The sequence below is a fragment of the Liolophura sinensis genome, chromosome 7 (assembly GCF_032854445.1).
Source record: "Liolophura sinensis isolate JHLJ2023 chromosome 7, CUHK_Ljap_v2, whole genome shotgun sequence".
Taxonomy (NCBI): Eukaryota; Metazoa; Mollusca; class Polyplacophora; order Chitonida; family Chitonidae; genus Liolophura; species Liolophura sinensis.
In genome coordinates, this window is record NC_088301.1 from 18,851,762 (window position 1) to 18,875,020 (window position 23,259).

Genomic DNA, 23,259 nt, shown 5'->3' on the forward strand with positions numbered 1-23,259 from the left:
AGGTTAACTTTATTTTTTTATTTGATTGGTGTTTTACGCCGTATTCAAGAACATTTCACTTATACGACAGCGATCAATATTATGGTGGGAGGAAACCAGGTAGAGCTCCGGGGAAACACACGACCATCCGCAGGTTCAACTTTAAATGATGGGATGTCCCGTGAAAACATACATCAACAGTTTGCCCGACCGATCAACCCACCAACTGTCAGACAGCCGGCAGTCATATTAAGCTCACTCTATATAGGCTTATGTTTCCTTTGCCATTAAATAACTACCGGCATTAGACTACATGGTGAATAAAGTATGATTTCATCTTAGATAAATGTTTGGTATGAATTACGTAGGACTAATAAGGTGTCAGAAATGAAATTATATTTGTTTTGTAAAATTAAGTACTTGCATAATTTGCGAGGGAGTGGATACAACACCATGACATGCAAGTGTGCGGATAAAAATTTACTCGTGCATTTTTTTTCGGATTGTTTTCATTTAGTGGATTTCATTCATTAACGTCAACGGGACAGAATATATTCAAGCTCGTGATGTATAATGGTCTATTTCTGCCTTGGAATGTGAATCAGGTTGAATATGGTCAAATATGATTAACACAAAATGCGAACTTATTTCTTGCTTGCATGGAAATGATTTCTGAATGAAACCTCATCTGTCTGGTCACATTTATTATGACAATTTAGTGTGACTGCTATTGAGAAACGCTTTAAAACTCCAGAACTGGTCGATCGTGTCTATATAAGTAAAAACTAAGGCTATATATATAAAAACATCGGGGTATGGCCAGGGGCTTGTCTTAATTACTTCTAATTATTCACACACGAATTTCATGCAATTCAAATTAATGCATGTCAGGGTGGAGCGTATAAAACTGCCGTGACGTATCACGGCTGCGTTATTTAACGACTTGTGTTTTATGGTGGGCCCGGAGGAATTTCGCTCATAGTTCTGGACTGTACCGTTATCTGTGGTATCACACGAAAATCATCAGGGTAGCCCGAAGTGGATTAATCAGGTACGTCATATCAGACACCTCTTGCAAACACCATTGATCTAAGGATTCATGGACATAGACATCATTTACACCAGCAAAAAGACCAAGAAAGTCGCAAGAATGAGGACACGCTAAAAACGGGAAAAACGGGAAAAGACGGGAAAAACGGTCATTAATATTGATCTAATGTTTTGGCGAGGCACAACGGGGCAACCTGACTTCGTTGATATGACATATTATTTTTTCTAGCGACACAAAAGATGTTTGATTTAAACAAGTAGCCAGTGTGAGGATCTTGTCTATAGTTTAACTAAGGCTATGAACAGTTAGAATAAATTATTAACAGAGATAATATGACAAGTGGCCATATTTTACCTGTTATGTGTGACAATTTGCCAATTATCACAATGTTGTCGCTACTCTGAATTTACTCTCTATGCATGCTGACATTTACTCTCTAAATCCTGCTAAGAAGACATGCAGTTAATGGATATCAGGCATGGTTACATGAGCTTTGTTTTGCTAACAGCAAGCTTCCTGTGGAAAACGTCATTGTCCATTGACTTTAGCATGACATTGTGGAATTGTGTGTGAGAAACGTTTCGAACGTAAAAAGTTAGACATCAAACGAAACAAACAGTGCGGAACTTGTTATGATCTTCCTGTATGCAATTCAATCAATTCAGTAAAACATGAACGTTTGTAGGATTACATCCTTGTGGCCATTTTCCCATTGGTCCACATTTTGTGTCGATTATTAATCCTGTTATTGAAATGAATCCCAGCTTGGTTGAATAGCCGAATATTATGTAGTAGCTGGAAAGTGCATGTTCCTTCCCATGCATACGTAAAGGCTCTATTACGACAATATCAGACAATAGTTAAACAAATAGATTTTAGTCTGTTACATAACTATCGACACAACTTAAATCGTTCAACGTTGGCAGAAGTTTAAAATCGTTATGGTAGGATTAATCAACCTGTGGTAGAATATATGAAAACTGTACTGGAAGTTACAAAACCTAATTACACTGTCAGCTTGTCAAAAACGTCGTCTTCATTTTGTCATTTAGAATTAGGAAAGATCACAGGAGCAATCTTGCATGTTTAATTTGGCTTTGCACCACTTTGAAGTCACAAAACCAAACCTATATTCTTTTTATAAAATATACAGTATGCATGAGTGAACAACGAGACTTAGACACTTACTAGCCTATCCTTTTGTTTGAGATATTTTCACAGATCTTCGTGTGGCAATAAAATCGCCTATACCCTGAAAACAGATATGCAGCTATTTACATAAAACGATAAGCAAATGGCGTCAAAAGAATCATCGCGGTGTTTTACATATGGGGTGCAGCCATCCGTAACTAGTACAACATTTCACACAGGTAAAATGTGATCATGCTCTACAGGTGTGTCAGATGATATAATAGAGCCTTAATGTCTCACGAGGAGCTAATAACAGACAAAAACTTGATCGTCTTCGGGTTCCTCCCCCCTCCCCCCCATCCCTCCCCCAAGATTTAGATAATAAAGACTCGTTGGCAGAATGGGTTAATGCCATGGCTGATAATTTGCAAACTACGCAGAGAGTGTCGTATGGGGATAGGGATTGGCAGAGAACAGCGCACAGTTTCACTATTACCAGAAAACATCATATACACTTGCAGAGAGTGATGAAAGCAAATGTTCTCATATCTCGTTTGAACGTCTTTTTGTTTCATCTTGGTTATTTAAAGTTATACACCCGCGTAAACAACTCTTCTGTCAGCAGCAACAAATATTCACGTTACATCTACCGTGATAAAGACGACAAAGTGATAAAGGTAAGATTAGCTATAGTAAATTAACGACGTTGTGTTCTTGAAAAACTTCACCTTAAATTCAATTCATAAAATGGTGACCGTCGAATGATAGCATTGTATTGTTTTATATCTTGCTTGCAGGAGATTTTCGCGTCATAAAAAACACCACAATGTTGACGGCTATCCTCGTGTGCGTCTTGTCTACGTCACTGATGACGTCAGCTGAGCCCCTCAGGAAGAAGCGCCAAACTGGCCCAATGGGAGGAGGAGGCGTGGGGGGTATGGGTGGCATGGGTGGCATGGGAGGCATGGGAGGCATGGGAGGCATGGGTCCTTTGGGAAGTTTCTACTACAACTATATGGAGGGTAAGTACTTTGCTGTCTTTCACGCTTTTTTGTTTTCATTTTTTTATCTCTTGAGTTTTTATTTAACTTCGTGTTATTGTCTAAATATTAACATTTTTATGCTGATATGAAAATGCATGCATATATATGTATATGTTGTATGTTAATTATTTTTTTACGTCAAAATAAGAGTTATATATTATGGTCACAGAAATTCCAATTCACCTGTAATCTTACCTGGCCGCACTTTGGTGATTTCATTGGTGTTAACTGCACTGATATTGCACAGGCTGTGGCATCAACTCAGGATGTCACTTCGATACCAGAACTGGCACCGTTTTTTTTTTTTTTTGGTTTTTTTTCGTAGTGAAGAGTAACTGTAAGTATTTTAGCGAGACGTACAGGTATTTTTCTGACTTTATTCGTAATTTCTTTGTAAGTGTTAATTGCGCCATAAATGGTTATAAAATATTGTACTTGTAAATGTTTTGTCCATATTCAGGTGATTTTGTGTCGGGTCGCTGTGGGCCGAAAACTCCCAGAGAGTGGAGTTACGTGATGGCACACGAAGCCCTAGAGCTTATGGTTGGACCCAAGCCTTGTTTCTGTGTGCTGCCAGGCGAATGCGAATCAACCCCAGTGCCCTCAGGGCACTCCGATTGCAACGGTTCGACTGCACCTCCCATGATGCCATTCGGATATGTGTGCTGTTGTGGGTACACTCTAAACAAAAAGTAAACATTTGACTATTCTGGAACTGTCAGAAAAAAAGCGGAACTTGGGCCATGGCAAATGGCAGAACAAGTTTCTGGTTAAATCCTACCGCCCAACCCGCCACGAACCCACCATGAGGCTATTACCGGGGATTTTTGACTGAAAATCCATATTCGCTGATCAAATCCAATTTTCTGTATTTACCGAGAATAGTTTAAATTATTGCCTCTGAGAAAATATCAGACTCGTACTTGTACTATTTATGGTGATGAAATGATTCTAAATTTTGAAGGCGTTATAGGACTTTTAAGAACCTTATTACCAATTTTAAACGATAACACGTGCACTGACGAATCTGATATTTTGTTGAAGAAGTAATTACTTTACTATTCTAAAATAATATTAAAAATTCGATTGGGATTATGCTAAAAGTTATTTTTGCCCCAAATCCCCGGTATAGCCTCTTTAACTGCATTCATGCTTTCTTGTTATGAAAGATTGTTGAGTTAAACTGATATGAACAAAGGCAATCACTCAGTACATGTCTTCCTACTTTCGTCACTAAAATTATATTTCCACTGTATTAAGTGTGTACATATGTTTGAAGATAATAACAAACACGAGACTGTAGATTCCTCGTACTGAAAAGAATTGTAGTTCAAACAAAGATATAGCTCAAAGCTGAGTTTTGTGTATTGTATTCTGTAATTTAGTTTTTCTGAGTTTTATTTTTTTTTTTTATTTTTTTTTTTTTACAAACCTCCCTCTAACTGGACTCAAGAACTATTCATCATGCAGTATTTAGTTTTAGATTCCTTGTGCACATATTCGCTGGCTGACAGCACAGTCGATCGTTGTATATTCTATATCAGTATTTAAACAAGTCCGCAGGTCGGATCAGTCAATAAATTATGTTATCACATTCCATGTTTGTCCCTTTTTCATGAGTTTGTGATGTCCAAGGTCGGAATTGAACCCACATTTGGCCTCGTGAATAGAAGTTTCGCACCTTACTTAGTTACTGAGCTGAAACTCACCATTTCCATACGGCATAGTCCTAAAAACCAAGCCGGCTCGGCGCAATGACCCAGGAGCCTCACACCAACGCGGTGGCTGTGAGTTCAAGTCCACCTCACGTCGGCTTCCTCTCCAGCTGTACGTGGGAAGGTCTGCCAGCAGCGTGCGGACTATTTTTTTAAAAAAATTCCTGAAGGTTTTTATTATAGCTCTCTTACAGACAAGCCGATGGACAAAGAGCGACAGAATATAAAATTAGTAAAAACCAAAACGAGGCAATATTGCAGATTTCCGTTGAATTGGTGGGTACCTCAGGCAGAGAGTAACTATTAGCAGCCATTGTAAAGATGGTGGAATGCTACAGGCCTAACCCGAATGACAGTGAAAGACATGGTATTATTTAAAAAGGCGTTATTCTCTCTGCAATGTTAGCCAAGGATCCGTGTGAAGCTCATGGTCTATGAGACATTCCATCCGTGTAGGAAAGCAACAGTACTTATTCAACGGAAAGGTGGTTAACGTGCTTGCTTGTCAACAGACCTTTCCAAGCTGTCAATGAACAACACGCAATTGACCAATCATGAGCAGTTTTGTTGCAAATAGATCAACAGTATTGGTTACACATTGGTTACATATGTTCGATCTTTCTTTGACATCACAATTGCTTTCACTGGGTTGTCACTAGAAGAAGTGGTGGGGCATCGGGTCCATCCATTGCTAGGTCACTTGGTTCAGGACCATTATTAAGGAAATTCCCTGCTTCCATAGTTCCCGCGGTCCTGGCGGCAATAAGATTTCGGTGGTGCACTCTCTTGTCGGCGCTTTCTCTGGGGTCTACTTACCACCCACCGCTATGACATTTGTCACACCTTTTTCCCAATATAACCTGCCAACTATGGTTGCTTTACTTTAAACATGTCAGTTACCCCCACCCATAAAATGTTGGTCCACATCACATAAGTGAAAAATTCTTGAGCAGGGCGTTAAACATCGACACCAACAAACCAAGCATCCATCAACAACATTTTGGTCATATCAAAACGTCGTGATCAAGAGGAATTTGCAAAATACTGGTAGGCAATTACGGTATCGCTATAATGTGACTGGCTGCGGTGTTGCTCCTGGTGTCTTTGGCATGGCTCTCCATGTGGCAATGGGTCGTGTCAGGTGTCTTAGACATGGTGGTCCAGCCAGGCGTAGCGTCCGGTATCTTCAGAATGACATTCCAGTGAGGTGTTGTGTGTGGCGTCTTCCAACATGGCGTTCCAATGAAGCGTAATGTCAGATGTGTTCGGCATGGCATTCCAGAGAGGCGTCGTGTCAGGTGTCTTCGGCATGGTGTTCCAGTGAGGCAGCACTATATGTCGACATTGGATCAGGACTGCTATACAAGGTGACCCCGTCTTAATATGACCGAAATAATAATGAACAAAATAGACGCAGTTGTTTTAAACTGAGGAAGTTGTTTAAAACTTCCTGTTTACCCTTGTGGTGTTTTATGGGCGGTGCTATATGGATTATTAGAACACAATATACGATTGTCAATACGAGATATACAATTTTGTGGTAATAATTAGGTGTGTGTGCTTATACTGTGTCTTCTTGTGGAAGGGCGAGTTCACGTCGCCAAAATGCTGCCGCCACTGAATCATCATGCCGAAGACACCAGTCATATTATACTCATACCGGGCCAACCAGTCCTGTTGTTTTGCCCCTTGTGCTGATTGCCCAGAGAGGCAGCAACAGGTACCATTTGTAAATTCCGATGTGACACCAGGTCTCCCCGGTGAACTGAAATAAAAAGGTTTACAAAAAGAGTACGGCGCAAAACACCAATCAAATAAATAAATAAGCTGGGGAAAGAGCCAGTCAATTTGAGAGCTAGGACTTGCGTTACTATTACTGCTATGCAAAACCATTAAAACTTGTCCAAAAACTCGTTGTGAACGTTATCATGATCATGACGTTGCACAATTATACTTGTCGAGGCAGAGAAACATTTACCGAATCACAGAGATATAACTAGGAGGAAATTCCATTGATTTTTTATTGATGAAACTTTGGCAGACAATATAACTGTTTTAAAAATCAACACGTCCAAACCAAGTTATCCCCCTTGAACGTCTTGCCGTTATAAATTATAAACGCTATACCGGAGACTTTGCGCAAAATATCCATCAGCGCAAATCCAATGGAATTTTAGCTATTATTTCAGAGTAGTCCAATATAAAACCTTTCACAAAATATCAGCCTCGTCTGTGCGCGTTCTACTGTTCAACATCGGTAATAAATCTCCCATGATTTATAAAGTGGGTGGTATTATAACTTGTTATAACTTGAGAATCATTTTAGCACTATAAATAGTACAGATATGAGTCTCCTATATACTGAAGGGCAATAATTTGCGAATACAGACAATTTGATTTAATTAGTAAATATGGATTTTTGTCCCAAAACTTCCGTATTGCCTCTTAAACATTCACCGAGTTCCTCAGTGGCTCAGAGGGTTAAACCACTGGCTCAATGTTGTTACTGTAGCGAGAAGGGATAATCATAAATCTTATATAACATCCCATTATATTTAGCTATACATGATCAAACCTTTGCACACCAGACTTATTTCAGTTTGTTTGGGTGCTTGTTTTCTTGGGGTTTTCGGGGTAAGCTCCTAATTCAACACAGGAATTATATATAATGTATGTATATAATATATATGTATAGAATTATTTATTTATTTGATTTAAATATTGTATTGTATTTTTTTTTATTTTACCGGGTCATTGTCTGAAATACAGTTTCCCCTTTGTGTACGTTATAGCCTGCGCTGTAATTCAGTCGAGCATTCTCGAGGCTTCGGCGTTCATGAATTTAGTGTCATTGTACACAGGGTATACATTCTGGAAATATGTGTCGGTGTTGTAAACATGTTTACGATCAAACCATACAGAATTTTCTGTACGTTAGTCTATAAATATGAGCGACGGCGCTGTGAAGCTCGTAGTCATTTACTACGAAGTCCACTTGACAGCAGTCATATACTGTCCATTTGAGAGTGGTCATTTACTGTGTCATCCACTGTGAAGGAGTTTGCTGGGTTTGGAGATGTCGGCTTTCACGCCTTTCGACATTCGTACTCCATTTTCTGTACAGAGTACTTTGTGAGCTTACGTTTCGCCACTTGCTATTTTTTAAGACATTACTTTGGAGCTTGTATCGCTCATTGTCTCTTTATTTCGTTCCAGTTTACCCTGTAGGGGAGTGAGTGCTTGGAGTTTTACGTCGTGCTCAACAATTTTTCAGTCATATGACGACGAAGGAATCCTTAGGGTGGGATTTCCAACACTCTTTTATATAGTGCTGTTTCACTGAGACGACTTACCGAAGGCAAGTAAGCCTGATACGGGTCAACCAGTCGTTGCACTATTCCCTTCATGCCAAACGCCAATCGAGGAAGTTAACAACTTTTTCTTTTAAAGTCTTAGGTGTGACTCGACCCAGGATTAACCCTGGATCTACCGCTCTAAAAGCGGACGCTCTGCCAACTGTGCTATCCGGGCCGGTTTACTCTGTAGATTTCCTAGGATTGAAATATACATCGCCAGCTCGGCATCACAGCCGCTACTGTCAACCCATCCGCCCTGAGAAAAATCACACTTTCACAGACAATCGTGGACCAATCATCTTCGGCGTGCCCTTGTCACTTATCGGACTTTATCCTTCGATTGGAGAATTCCTCTTATAGTGTATTTCTTTTAGAAAGTCGCCTATTTTCAGCTGCCTGTAAAATGTCATACTCGCTACCAAACTTCCTTTTAGTCAGTGACATGTAACAACATAAGCTGTACACACTGATATGTTTGAAGTTACCATTATAGCATGGAAATAAAGTTAGAAAACTTTTCCTAATTTATGATGTTAAGACTCCATAAGAACCCATGGCCTCGAGTGACGTCATAATTGTTAAAAAACCAGTGGCATGCTGGATATTGGGCGGAGTTCAACATGTTCTGAGGGAGGGCAACATCGGTTTTTCTAAACTGCTATCAATCTTACTGTAAATCATGTTTCTGCCTCTGCTATATTGAAATTGTTTACACGTTTTAGTATAACAAAACCTTAATACATGAATATAATTTAATCTGTTGTAGTATATTATTATGGTTTTAAAACTCGATGTTAGACAATTTTGTGAAAAACAATGTAGTCTATTCGCTGAGAGCATAGTGCAGGATGTGTTCTGCGTAGAGTTTGTTCTTACGGCAAATTACTCTCCACGCCCATTCCCCATCATGCCACTGGTTTTTGAATAATTATGACCCGAAGAAATGAGTTCTTGGTGTTGAAACCAAGCTTATTTAGTTAAACATTATGCATTAGAAAAAGTGTTCTAATTTGATTTTCTTTGCAAGACTATGAACTTCCAACATATTCATGTGTAGAGCTTGTGTTGCTACGTGTCACTAACTAAAGGGAAGTTTACACTTTATTGTATATTTGGACAACAATTCCTGAAAAATAGTCATTTGGGCAACCATTCTTAATAAACTGATATATTTGCTCAAACTAAACATCTGTAAAACAAAAAGTTTTTCATTTTCCTCCTAAACCACTTAAAAATCAAAAAGCATAGACAAATAATTAATCATCTATCAAATAACAAATATACACAATTCACCGTGTATATCTGGTCACCCAAAAGTCAATGAGTCATCCAGGCGATCACAAATTTTCATACGATATTTTAGCTATTATAAGACCTTGTATTTAGTTGTTAATATGTTGCCCAAATGACAAATTTCTTTACATTTTAAGACAATGTTGTATAATGTATCAAAGTTATAAATATAGGATTCCCATAAACACCAAGAACCTTTGAAGAGAAATGTGTAAATTTTTAAATGCCCTGTGTAGATTTCCTAAAGCCACCACTTAATTGGAGTGGTTATCTACCCTTCTAGTAAAGATGTATTCCCAACTATGCCAATTTTCATATACATTTTAAGACAGTGTTGTATATATCAAAGTTGTTAGAAATATAGGATCCCCATAACTTATATTCAAATTTAAGCTGGTTACCTAGATGACTCTTCTTACTTCAAAGCGGTCGCCCAAGTACACAATATATACTTTATACACAGTCATTCAGACGACCATATATAAGAGAATGTCACATATGTCTGTTTTTGGCCGACCATTGTTTACACGGTGTCATTCAGACGACCGCATATAAAAGAATGTCGTATATGACCTCTTCTGGTCGACCAGTGTTTACACGGTGTCATTCAGACGACCATGTATAACACAGTGCTGTATATGTCTGCCTTTGGTCGACTAATGTTTAGACAGTGTCATTCAGACGACCACATATAATATGTCTCCCTCCTTACAAAAGTTGCCAAACATGTGAAATACGCCTGGCTAAGGTCGTAAAACTCCAATCAAATATATTAACGAGAAGTTATTATATGGTGAGGGTGCAATCCTCTGATCCAGAGAAATCTATAAGTTTTTGTATTTATTAATAATAATTTTCTGATGGTTAGTTAACGTCATACTAAAGGAAATTTCATAATATTTCAAAAAATCAACCTTTCGCAAGTAACTGACATATCACATATATCTGCCTTAAGGGCAATGGATTTTGATTTTTGATTGCTGGTTAACATCAAACTCAAGAATATTTCAATTATTTAATGGCGGCCAGATTTTATTGGTGGAGGGAAGCAGAGTGGCCACGGTAAATCATCGACCTTTGGCGAGTAACTGGCAAACTCTCCACATCTGACATATGCTCATACGAGGAAACTTGTAACTCCTCCCGATACGAGTGTATCTCAGTGGTGGAAGGCTGGATATGTGCAGTAAACTCTTCCTGTAACATCATATACAACTATTACCTGTTGACACCAAGGCCCCACAAACAACTGAAGAAGGGTAACATTGAAAGTTCCCTGTTCGAGAGTGGGATTGAACCCACGTCTGGTGTGACCTATGATTGAACACCAGTAACGAAAAATCAGGAATCGGACCATCACCAAAATGCAATGAATGGTACTAATTGCCCATTCTTCATAGTGTCTAAAAATAGTTGAATCCACCTGGAGCGTATATAAGCCGTGTTTTCTGCGCAGAGAGGAGGTATTTTTGCTGCATCCACTGGGAGCCAGGAGAGTGTGCGACGCTCTCGTATAGGGTCCATTATATTTATATGAGCTGGTGATGCCAGTTTCATTTGGGAGGACAGATTTTTATGCCGGCACCGTTTGTGTACCACAGTAGTACTGATGTCTGGTTTATGTGAATTTCTGCGGAAGTCACGTTTATTGGTGTTCGGATCTTTATTATGATTATACAGTGTGGACTGTGTAATTTGTTTAACACGCTGACCTCACCTGACCGACAAGGTCGTCAAGGACTCTAAACTGAAGTTTTCAGTTTTGCAAAGGACGTTCGTTCTGCCACAAGGTGACATTACTCTACGTCTCTGAACGGCTCGTTTGTGAGCTTCTGCGGGAGCTGTGACTGATCTGAAGTGGATTATACCTCCATGCCTGTATTTACCCTGTGTTGTGCTCTGCGGGTGTGACGTCATTCAAAGGCTTGACTGTTCCAGTTCTGTGTACTGTGTTCGTGTTCGCTAACCTGGCGAAGTACCTGATTGGGACAATTTGTGACTTGTGTGAATTGTGTGTTTATCCCATGGTCTTTACGTTGGATTTCCTGGAATACATTCCTTGGGACGCAAAGGTGAACTGGAAACTTGTAAAGACCGGTAATACTGATGTGTATGTTGTTGTTGTTGAACTGTCTGTAAAACTGTACGTCTCATTTTTATATATAAAGCATTGTTTACATTGTAATATTGAGTCACTGAGTCTGTTTTCTGTTGCTGTTTTCAATACCGTAACAAATGTAAAACATAGCACACAATGTGTATCTTGTTGAACATAACTGCATTTATTGTCACTTTCATGATTCACAAAAACATAGGCATGGAGTGTGCACAAAGGTGATCCTAAACACATGTAACAATCATATTCAGTATGTGAAGGAAATCTTTTACATGTCCTCATTTAAAACATAATTTAGAATCAGTACTTTATGAGCCTTGATACACTTTTTAAGACAAAATGGGTTCTTCACGCATATTTAACTTTAACATATATAAACACAGCACAATTTGGATCTTCATTTGATTTGATTTTGATTGTTGCCTAAAGTCATACTCTAGAACATTCCACTGATATGATGATGGCCGGATTTTACGGATGGAGAAAAGCTGGGTGCCCGCGGTAAACCACCGCAGTTTGGCGAGTTATTGGAGAACTCACCCACATGAGATATAACCTTGTATAAAGAATCATATAACTCCTCCCGATGCGAACGTACATGTATGTCAGTGGTGGAAGGCTTGATATGTGAAACAGTCGATCTTCCTGTAACACTACACATGGGAGAACGCCCCCCTAGGCTTATCACCTATTGCCACCAAGACCCCACAAACAATGGAAACGGGGGAACCTCTGAAGTTCCGTGTCCGAGAATGGGATTGAAGCCACAACTCATGTGACCTATGATTGAAAGACTGGCGCCTTAACCAAGCAGCCTGGGCCCACTCAATTTAAATCTTGAAATTACTGGCATACATGTTCATTATGTGTAACATTAATGGTGCGGTTTGCAAATATTTACCATTTTTTGCCTCTGCTCAACATCTTTTAATCTGCAAACAGGAAGTTATTTTCAATTATTCCACCGAAGCACAAAAACATGCAGCATAAAAGCCGATTAACCTTAATGTGGTTCTAGACTAGGAAAGACAAAAAATTATGCAGGGTTCCCTGCCATTGTATTGATGATTTTCGTGTGCAGCAAATACATGAAAGTCAAACCATCATGCACCACTAAGTTTCAGTCAACATTTTAAGTCATATCTGCTGCCATTTCTGGAAATATGTACACTAAACAAAATAGCCTAAAAAACACTGTACTACAAGTCCTGACAGTTGTGAAAAGGGGTCAGGTGGCTGGAGACAACAGTGGTGAATATGCACCATTTTGTAGAATCATTTAGCTCTATTGACTTGTTTCCTTTTATGGGATAAACTGACAAAAGGCAATAACTGAAACGTAGGCCTAAAGTCGGCCTAATCTACATCCCTAAGGTAGGGAACAAGTTGCTGTCTCTATAATTCATTCATGTCACTGTCTTTTGATGACCAGCATTGAAAATACGATTGATAGGTCGGCAATCCACAGCTACAATAGCTCCCCAGAAACTGATTGATTGATTGAGTGACTTAATTTAACGAATTTTCATGCTAGGGAACCGGAAAGACAATTGCATCGCATGAATGAAATGTGGAGACAGCAACTTATTCCCTACAAACTCCGATGTGCTAGTTTTAGCAAGCACTCTCGGTGATTTTTAGCTTCTTGTTGTTGTTGTTGTGAGGCCGCGGGAATGTGATTCGCTGATTGTGAAGCAATTAACCGATTAACTGTCTATAATAAGTATACCAGTTCCCAATTTGTAAAAGCTTTACAATCACTCGGTTTTCAACAATTTTAAATAGTTGTACAGAGTAACACTTAAAAGGCTTAGCCTACCTTAGATCATTCTTTCTCGATCCAAACATCGGGGCCGGTAGATCCAGGATCAATCCTTGATCGAGTCACACCTAAGACTTTAAAAGAGGAAGTTGTAACTTCCTCGCTTGGCGTTCAGCAACGATAGTGCAACGACTGGTTGACCCGTATCAGTATAATGGCTCGGGCGGGGCGGCTTACTTGCCTTCGGTAAGTCGTCTCAGTGAAGCAGCACTAAATAAAAGAGCGGTGGAAATCCGTCCTGCAACAAGGAGTCACATTACACGTACATGCACCCTAATGATTCCTTCGTCGTCATATGACTGAAAAATTGTTGAGTACGACGTTAAACCCCAAGCACTCACTCACTCACTCGATCCAAACACTTCCGCGACTCTAAGACAGGCTCGTATCTTGTGCATCGCGTCATTAAACCTGGCTGTTGCAACGTACGAGACAGCCTCGTGACAGCATTGCCAATCATCGTTGCACGGCGCCGTGTTGTACCCCCGATAACGTACATGTATATATGTTAAAAAAAAACCTAGACAAGGGACTTTCTCTACTAAAAGCCAATAATAGTATGGAGCATAAAAAATGGCATAGCCAGGCATGTTATTTACCACATACAGGTGAAAAGTCTAGTGAACGACAAGAAGTTTTAGTGGTCGTCTAAATGTCATCTTTTCACCATAGGCCAGATATACACCACTCATTTCAGAAGTGAATAAAACTGGGTGCAAACAGAAGGTAGGACGTCAAAAGGTGGCTTCATAACTTCCTATTAAGCTGAACAACACTGTCAGTCTTCTAAGTCATTCAAATTTGGCTCTGGCTTTACAAATCATAAGGACAAACATTAAGGCAACCAGCGGGGGTCGCCCTAATGAAAACGGTCGCCTCAATGACACTGAGAAAACCCCAATGTATTGAACTTAACAGTAGTGTAGAGTCTGGTCGTGTTTTTGCTTAATAATTTTTCAGCGTTAATGACAAGTTTTTTGTTTTTTTTTTTTTGTCTTTATAGTCAGATAGTCAAGGGATAGTTAGAGCAATGCCATTATTAACGCAACTTCACATAGCCATTATTCGAGGAATGTAAGGTCCCCGTGACTTACCCATTTAGATAATAACTCTCTTTACGTACTGTATGTCTGTGTATAGCTCAGACGTAATTACATCACATGTAACATTTTCTGAATTGACTTGGGATTTAATATCACTCAGAGATTAAACTAACCAAAACCTTGAAATGGTATAAGCTCTGATAGCCTGCGATGCAGCATACGAGTTCCTCACAACGAATTTTTCCTAGAGGTTCATCTCAGATTGGATATCTATTCAGGTGTAAAACGAATCAACTGCTGATTAGAGGATGGCCATTCAGTTATAGATCTGACAGATTTATGCGTCTCTCTAGAGCGTGGATATGTTATATAGTCCTCCGTGTCTAGATCTTGATAACAAAACAATAAGTGCTAATGAGAAGTCAAGGCCCTTCACACGTCATGTTATTTGGTAAGTTTCACTGAAAAAAGAGAGCAAGGCAGTTTCGAGTTACAATTCTTTTATCGCTAAAAAGAAAAGCAAAAAAGCTCTACTGGATTATTTGACCTCTTCCAGAAGTTAGGCAACTATCAATGATCCCTTTTAGGCCAGCATAACAAGGGCGCCTGAAAATATTTTTGCAAAAAGATGTTTATAGTAAACGAACAATGGTGTAAATTGAGGAGATGAACGTTTCTGAAGATGAGAAGTATCTGGAGGGAAGAGGTGTCATTTGTGACCGTGGAACGCGGTGAGACAATTGAGTAGTAAATAAATGTTAACTAACACAGCTTGCCTATCATTTTTCACAAGTGACATGATTCAGGTGGAGTGTTTTTACGTCTAACAACAAAAGAGTTCGAATTCGAAACTCCATATTAAATGTAGATTCAAATGGGTGGGTATAAAACTCGGGAAAAAAGAACTAATATAGTGTCATTTTCGATATTCGTGGATGTATATATCACTCCTCAACCGAACAAGATTACTGATTACATCAAGTTTCATGCAAGAAACAAATAATTGCAACTTGCTCCAGCTGGTGATGCGTTTTAGGCCTAAGTGAATCTTTTGCAAACAAGATTAAAAAAAGTGAGGGGTTCAATCGCTAACATGCATACAGTTCGACATGTGGGTTCAGGGAATTTTGTAGGATTTTCTGGAAATCCCTTGTTCATGGTAGCCTTGGTGGCAATAAGTGGTCGTCAGCTCTCTGTTGTGTGAAGTTCGCTAAAGGCCACGTACCTATATGCCAGATGTTAGGTGTGGGAGAGCTGTAACTCGCCAAAGATCAGTGGATTAGTCTGATACCTCAGTTTCCTTCACTCCTAAGTCTAGATACGACACCGGCCAGTATTTTATGTTGGCAGAAAAACCATGACCATCCACAAGAGCGTCCTGTTCAAATGATAAAGGTAACTATGTTTCATTAATTTTCTATATTTTGTATAACACGCCGTGACAAGTTTGTCAGATTGACCCTAGTCTGGTGCAAATTAGTGTCATGTTGCAAAGGGACATCACTCTGTTGTCGAAAAGTCGTTCTGGAAAGGTAATGAGCGCGATGAAGTGTAACGATTTTAGTTTTTAAATTTCACAAAATTGTGGCGATTAGGTATTGTGATTAGGTTGTGACTATTAGTCGTTATAAGTATTTATGGCATAAATATTTACAAATGTTACGTTGTACAGAAAATGTCCAACGTTAATCTTTATTGTCAGAACGCCTTTAATGTTTAAAAATGTTGCTGTAAATTGTGTCGACCTTGAGGGTAAGATGAATGGAGAAGGACTATTGTGGCGTCACTCCAAGGTGGAATAAATCATGCCGTTTTGAGTACATTATACACTGTCCAGATTAATGGAGTTTACATCTGATCAAACATAAGGCACAAAGTAATAAGAAATGTAATAATAAAATAATGGCAAAACCTGACACAGTCATCACCATGTATTATTCTCCGATATTAACCCTTTCAGTTCACCTTTAAGGTCCTATTGAATACTTCATGGTGTGTAAACCGATCGATTGTGGCAAGTGTGTGATGCAAATCTATAGCAAATACTGACACGTTTATTTGCTTTTGCAAACGCGGGAGCTTAAGTACAGAACTTGAAAGCCGTACCATAATCTGGAACCATTATCAATGTATGTATTATCAATCCCTGAACAGAGTGTGTTAGTATATGGGTATCTATATTACAAGCAATACTCTACGTCTAAGTCTCAAAACGTTCGGCCAAACTCATGACTTCTTACATAAAGGTTGCTCATTTGCTTTGCTTGATAATGTACAAATCTACATTACAGTTTTTGAAATCAGTTTTTGTTTCATTTTTTCGCCATGGACATTCGACATTTTCTGACTTTACTTTGAAAAGTGAAAGTGAAAAGTCATAATGAGTGTACAGAGCAAAACATCAACGAAAAAGAAAGAGAAATAAATAATATCAATAACAATTCCCTTAGATCAAATTTCAAACGCGGAGTTATCGTTTATGCGTACCTGGATGCTGTAAACACAGCCTCTAAATTTTTAGATCACAATTGTTTATATTCATAATGTTATAGACACTTGCATACACGACGGAAAACCCCAACCATGCATACCCACATACATACGTACATGTACCATTGCATATGTTCCCCGGTATGTTTTAACGGTACAGGGGAAATAAATGAGGAGGGCATGTCAGATACACAGGGTGTCCCAGAAGTCGTGCACCATCCAGGTTGAGGTTGAATGCTTTAGCTACAGAGCGGTGTGTTGCCCCATCTCTTTCAAATATAAAAACTAATTCAACTCTTTCTTGTACTGTTAGTTTATTAGCCATATAATTAACTCTGAAAGAGAGGAATAAATTTAAAATCAGTATTAAATCTGAAACACAGAAAAAAATGAAAATCAGGATGGTGCACGACTTCTAGGACACCCTGTATATAGTGGACAGTGGGGGAAACGTCCCATCAGGATGTATACAATTTAAAGAATGAATGAATGAATGATTATGGCTTAACGCCACATCGGCAATATTTCAGCCATGTCGTGGCGACAATTTAAAGAACACACTAGACCAAATATATATAAATGCATGGATAAAGTATCCAACACAAAAGTTTGAAAAGCATACTGGTAATTTTTTTCTGGAAATGTTGCATAACCCAGGCATTGCAAATCAAAGTAAGCAAAATCGAGCACATTGAGAATTGTCGAAAATATATTTGTACAGTAACTGTATACACTGTAATAACTGCTAACGTTTGACATGTGAAAGGTGTGTTTATTTCTTCAATTTACGCGCTTTTTCATATATATATATATATATGAAGTATAATATTAATACTTACATTTATTTCCGCATAGAACCTCTTAGTGGTGAGCCTCTCACCAATGCGGTCGCTGTGAGTTCAAATCCAACTCATGCTGCTTTCCTCTCCGGCCGTACTTGGGAAGGTCTGCCAACAACCTGCGGATGGACGTGGGTTTCCCCCGGGTTCTGTCCGGTTTCCTCCCACTAATGCCAGCCGCCATATTTATGAGTGAAATATTGTCTTGAATACGTCATATAACTCCAAACAAATCAATAAATCTTTCAGCTCTACTGCTAGGTAATACATTAAAGGCATGATTATTGCTTACACTGGAAATGCAAGTGTTATGTTACTAAGTGTTATGTGAATACGGACTAATCCGTACCAAAATGTAGATGTGAATACAGAGTAATCCGTACACTCACATGTGAATACGGGATAATATGTATATACCCGGCTACGAGAGTACGGAATAAATCTGACGCGTACACGTAAACAACCGAACGAAAAAATCTGCGCACGGATGTGTGAATATATAAGCATTTATCTTGTACAGGGATATGAGATTTAATATAGAACAATTTGAATATAGTTATCAGACTGCGGAATAATCCGACAGACGTTATACCCCAACATGTTATTTTACCGTATATAAGTACCTCGTCATATACACCACTCTGTGCTATAGGGTTAATCGTTATTCCCACTGATAAAGGCATTTCACCTTGGGGTAAGGGAGCGGACAGTTGCTATTTGGAATTTGGCTTCACAGTAATCTCTGATACTTTTTAAATTGAATTGTTACATGTATATATACTTACCAGAACGTAAGACTTCCCAAGTTTGATTTATTACTGTTTTGTCTATTTCCTAGTGATAACACTCAGAAATTCAACACACATTTCCACACCTGAATTTATCTCTATATGCATATCATAAATCGGGTGAATTATAAAATAACACCATAAATTTGTCTCACTTAATGCGTCTTGCATCACGAGAGTGTCGAACTGATCGGGGAAAGGGAGTCGATATAAAGGAGAACGTGATGCAAATGAGCAGGGATCGTCACAGTCGCCTAAACAAAATCGTGTTGGCTTAAAATTATGCGAATTCAAATCAGTAGATAATGATTTGTACGTGTAACTTGTCACCGTTGACACCCTGAGTCATTTGTCAAGTTAAGAGCTGAGTGACGTCCGTGTCCACACGTACACGGTTGGACAGAAGAGTCAGTGATCAGTTTAACCGTGTCCCTCAGTAGACGTCACAAGGGTAACACAGGCGGGACGAGTAATGACAAGAACACACGGTTATTAGAAACAACTCTTCGCACAACTTTTAACTGCTGTACTCTACACAGAGTCAGCCTACGCAATAGGTAAGTACCTCGTCATTCTTTAGAACCCTAGTTCTAACAATTTTTCTTCTTTATTGTAAAGACTTCAGGTGAAATGTGTTTAAACCCTGTTTACTTTTTTTCTCCTTTTTGACACCTCATAAATCAAATATTCAAAACTTATTGAGTTTTATTTATAGAATTTGCATTAAGTATTTTATATGGATTTTCAAAAAGTCACAATCACAAAATCGTACGTGAACTATATAGTTTTATCTAATACAGGCCTGGACAATACAACCCGCGCGCTAAGATATACGGTAGTAAAAAGGCTGGTCTAATTATAATTCTTCGTGATGGGGCTGTCCTAGGACAATTCATTTTGACTTTTAAATGAAATGTCAATTAAGCATATAACCATGTTTAGTTTATGCTAATAAACAACGTCCTATGTAACTCGTCACGTGAATGTATAAGTATACGCAATAACGAGCCCACTGGAGTCCTCGGGTATAGGCCTTTGTAGAGAGAAAATGTGAAAGTGGCATATTGAATGCTAAAACATCCGGATTATCCACTGGATTACAATAAACGAAATTTTCTGCGCGCATTAATTCAACCTAAAATATTTTCACCGCATAATACCCCTTAAGAAGGCTTTTTTCACAAAGGAAGTGTGACATCACTGCCCATGAAGACCACTTCAATAATTTTAAACCTTTTCTAATCGTCATGACTTTTTACCGCTATTTATACCACATATCCTTATGCCATGATAGGGAATGCATCGGAACAGTCATGTTAAAAGGCATCGTCTATATTATTGCCTACTTGATTGTCGTTTGTTTTCAAATGAATATTACAGTGAACTAATACTGTGTTAGATGAAGTTTGCTGGTCCATGATATAAATGAAGGATTTCTTCTCCACAGGAGATGAGCTTTTAGAACACAGCAGTTAGAAACAACTTTGTTGCCATCTTTAATTTATCTCTGCATATCTTAATTAATTAATTTATTAATTAATTGTTAATATGGTAATTTGAGCGCTGATCTTCCCCCTTATTTTTAAGACATTTTAAAATAATCACGCAGCATGTACATATACATTTATATATATAATAGAGTAAGAGGGAAGGTCCGCAAGCAACCTGCGGATAGTCGTAAGTTTCCCCGGGCTCTGTCCGTTTTCCTCCCAACATTCCTGGACCCCGTCGTACCACCAATCAAATAAATAAATGAGTAAGTATATAACATAAATAAGGAACTCGCTGAGACGTTCTGCATGACGCATGTGAAAAAACTTGTGATGTTTTTCTTAATAAACTGACCGCCTATTATAATATCCTCTATATAGATAAAGTAAAAATATGGGAGGAAATAGCAGAAAAGCAGTGTTTTATATTTCTTGACTACAATAAATTCCAGAATATGTTTGGAAATCTTATCGATATGTTCAAGGTTTCAAGCGCTGATTAATGTCCTTTGAGGATAAAGATCGCTAGGATTCACAACGTTGATAATGCTTTTATGCAAGAAATTAATTGCATAGAGATAACTGAACTAATTTTGGTACACGAGTGCAATGTACGATATATGATTGTTGCTAATCAATCCACATCACTGATTAGTCTATTTAGCTCATCCTCTACCTTACGTGTGAAACTTTTCTGAACGATGAACCTTCCTGACATTTTTCAGCAATGAACAGTGACGTAATGTGTAGATCATTATACCTGACAGACAGACGTTTAGTGTGATTTTTTAACATATGTTTTGCCAGCGACAGAAATGCTCAGGCACCTATATTATTTCCATACTTCATTTTACATTAAACAGAAAACACATTCTCCAAAATATCACAATGAAGGGTTATAACTTTAGTGATTTCTCATCAAGAGCACACAAATGAGTGAATTAAAATACCAGTTAAATCAAGCACGTTTTTAATTAAGGTTTTGACGGTTTAAATTGATGTTTGGGCCCAATTTATCTCTAACATACTTATCTATTGTAAAGTAATTGGCTTGGAAAATTGTAATTTGCTCTAGAGTACTTCACGTTAGCGATGACAGGCTCGTATGTGGACAAGGTGGTGGTCAATGTCATGAGTGGATGACGGTTTTCAAGGTCATGTGTGGATGTCGATGTTCAAGGTCATGTGTGAATGACGATGTTCAAGGTCATGTATGAATGACGGTGGTCAAGGTCATGTGTGTATGACGATGTTTAAGGCCATGTGTGAATGACGCTGGTCAAGGTCATGTGGATGACGATGGTCAAGGTCATGTGTGAATGGCGATGGTCAACGTTATGTGTGGATGGAACCAGGCGGAGCCCAAAGAAGACCATCACACCTAATATACATCCCCATAGGTCAATGGTTTGCTAACAGAACTTAAACATATTAGAAAGTTGCGTCATGAAAGTATGCGTCAAACTTCTAAAACGTCTATATACTGTATCCCAACTGCATCGCAGGTGTGTTCCAACTAACTGATGATCACGCGACTCTATTTCCAAAGCAGCTAATGGTCACATGTTCCATTTAAATGATTATTATTTATTTATTTATTTCATTGTTTTTTTACGCCGTACTCAAGAATATTTCACACGACGGCGAACAGCGTTATGGTGGAAGGTAACCGGGAAAAGCCTGGGGGAAACCCACGACCATCCGTAGGTTGCTGGCAGACCTTCCCACGTACGTGATTATTACGGTTGTTATCTATTTATTTTAGAGTGTCGCGTACTTTCAGCTGCCTGTAAAATCGGTCATACTCGCTACCAAAATTGCCTTTAGTCAGTGACACGTAACATTATAAGCTCTACACATTGATATGTTTGAAGTTACCATTATAGCGTGGAAATGAAGTTAGAACACTTTTTCTAATTCATGATGTTATAATTCCATAAGAACCCATTGCCTCGAGTGACGTCATAATTATTAAAGGAAACAAGCAGTGGCATGCTAGATATTGGGCGGAGTTAACATGTTTTGATGGAGGGGGACACTAGTTAACTAAAATGCTATCGATCTTACTGCAAACCCTGTTTCTGCCTCTGTCATATATGAAATTGTTTTCACGTTTTAGTTTAATATAGCCTTAATAAATGAATATAATTTTATCTGTTGTAGTATATTATCTCACGACATTATGTTTTTAAAGCTGGATGTTAGGAAATGTTGTTATGAAAAACAATGTAGTCTATTCGCTGATAGTGCACTGTAGAATCTTACTGCGTGGAGTTTATTCGTACTGCATGTTGGTGCATCTATTGTAAAACAAATTACTCTCCACGCCCATTCCCCAGCATGCCACTGTTTTTTTAATAATTATGACGTCACCTGAGGTGAAGAGTTATTGGTGTCGAAACCGAGCTTACGGAGTTTAACATTATAAATGAGATGAAGTGTTCTAAATTTGATTTTCTTTGCAAGATTATGAACTTCCAACATATCCATGTGTAGAGCTTTTGTTGTTATGTGTCACTAACTAAAGGTAATTTGAACTAAAGGCGAGTATGTCTGATTTTGCAGACAGATGACTATAGGCAGCACTCTAAAAGAAATAGACTAAAATGAACATTAATGTTGTTTGTAAACGAACATACAAGAAACAAAGGTATACGTAATAAAAATAATGAGGCACACAATGTAAACGAGCGTAAGTATATAGATTGTAAATGATTCCTGGAAAATAGTCTTTAGATATTGGATCCAATCGAGGCTTATTAATGTACATGTCGTCGTTTGTACACCTTCCTATAGGCCTAGAACTAGACGCGTACCTTGATATATTGTGTTATTGTTCGGCCACCTGCCGAGAAGGAGTGGCTTTGTTTCGTGATGTTTACGTGACATTTCTTACCAGATAATTGGCAAAGTCAGATATAACTGTCAACGTGCAAAGAATGTGATTTCCTCACGAAGAAATTATATCCCAACTAATTAGAGTTTTTTTTTCTGTTTTTTCTTGTGTAAAAAGCATATGCATAATGTGTTGTTTTTGTATATGAATGCTGATACCATGCCTGTTTTTCCAACATAATAACAGTAAGTGGACTTTCCATCTAAA

The 23,259-nt window shown here is 38.4% G+C and overlaps 1 protein-coding gene across 1 annotated transcript in view; it reads left to right on the forward strand.

Annotated features, from left to right (window-relative positions):
- The first annotated feature begins 2,987 nt into the window (after positions 1 to 2,987).
- The window catches only part of LOC135470707 (protein enabled-like), a 31,390-nt gene continuing 11,118 nt past the window's right edge, over positions 2,988 to 23,259 (forward strand). Inside the window, exons 1-2 of the mRNA XM_064749742.1 lie at positions 2,988 to 3,183; positions 3,665 to 3,864. Coding sequence (XP_064605812.1) covers positions 2,988 to 3,183; positions 3,665 to 3,864 — 396 coding nt within the window. The remainder of the gene's footprint in view (positions 3,184 to 3,664; positions 3,865 to 23,259) is intronic.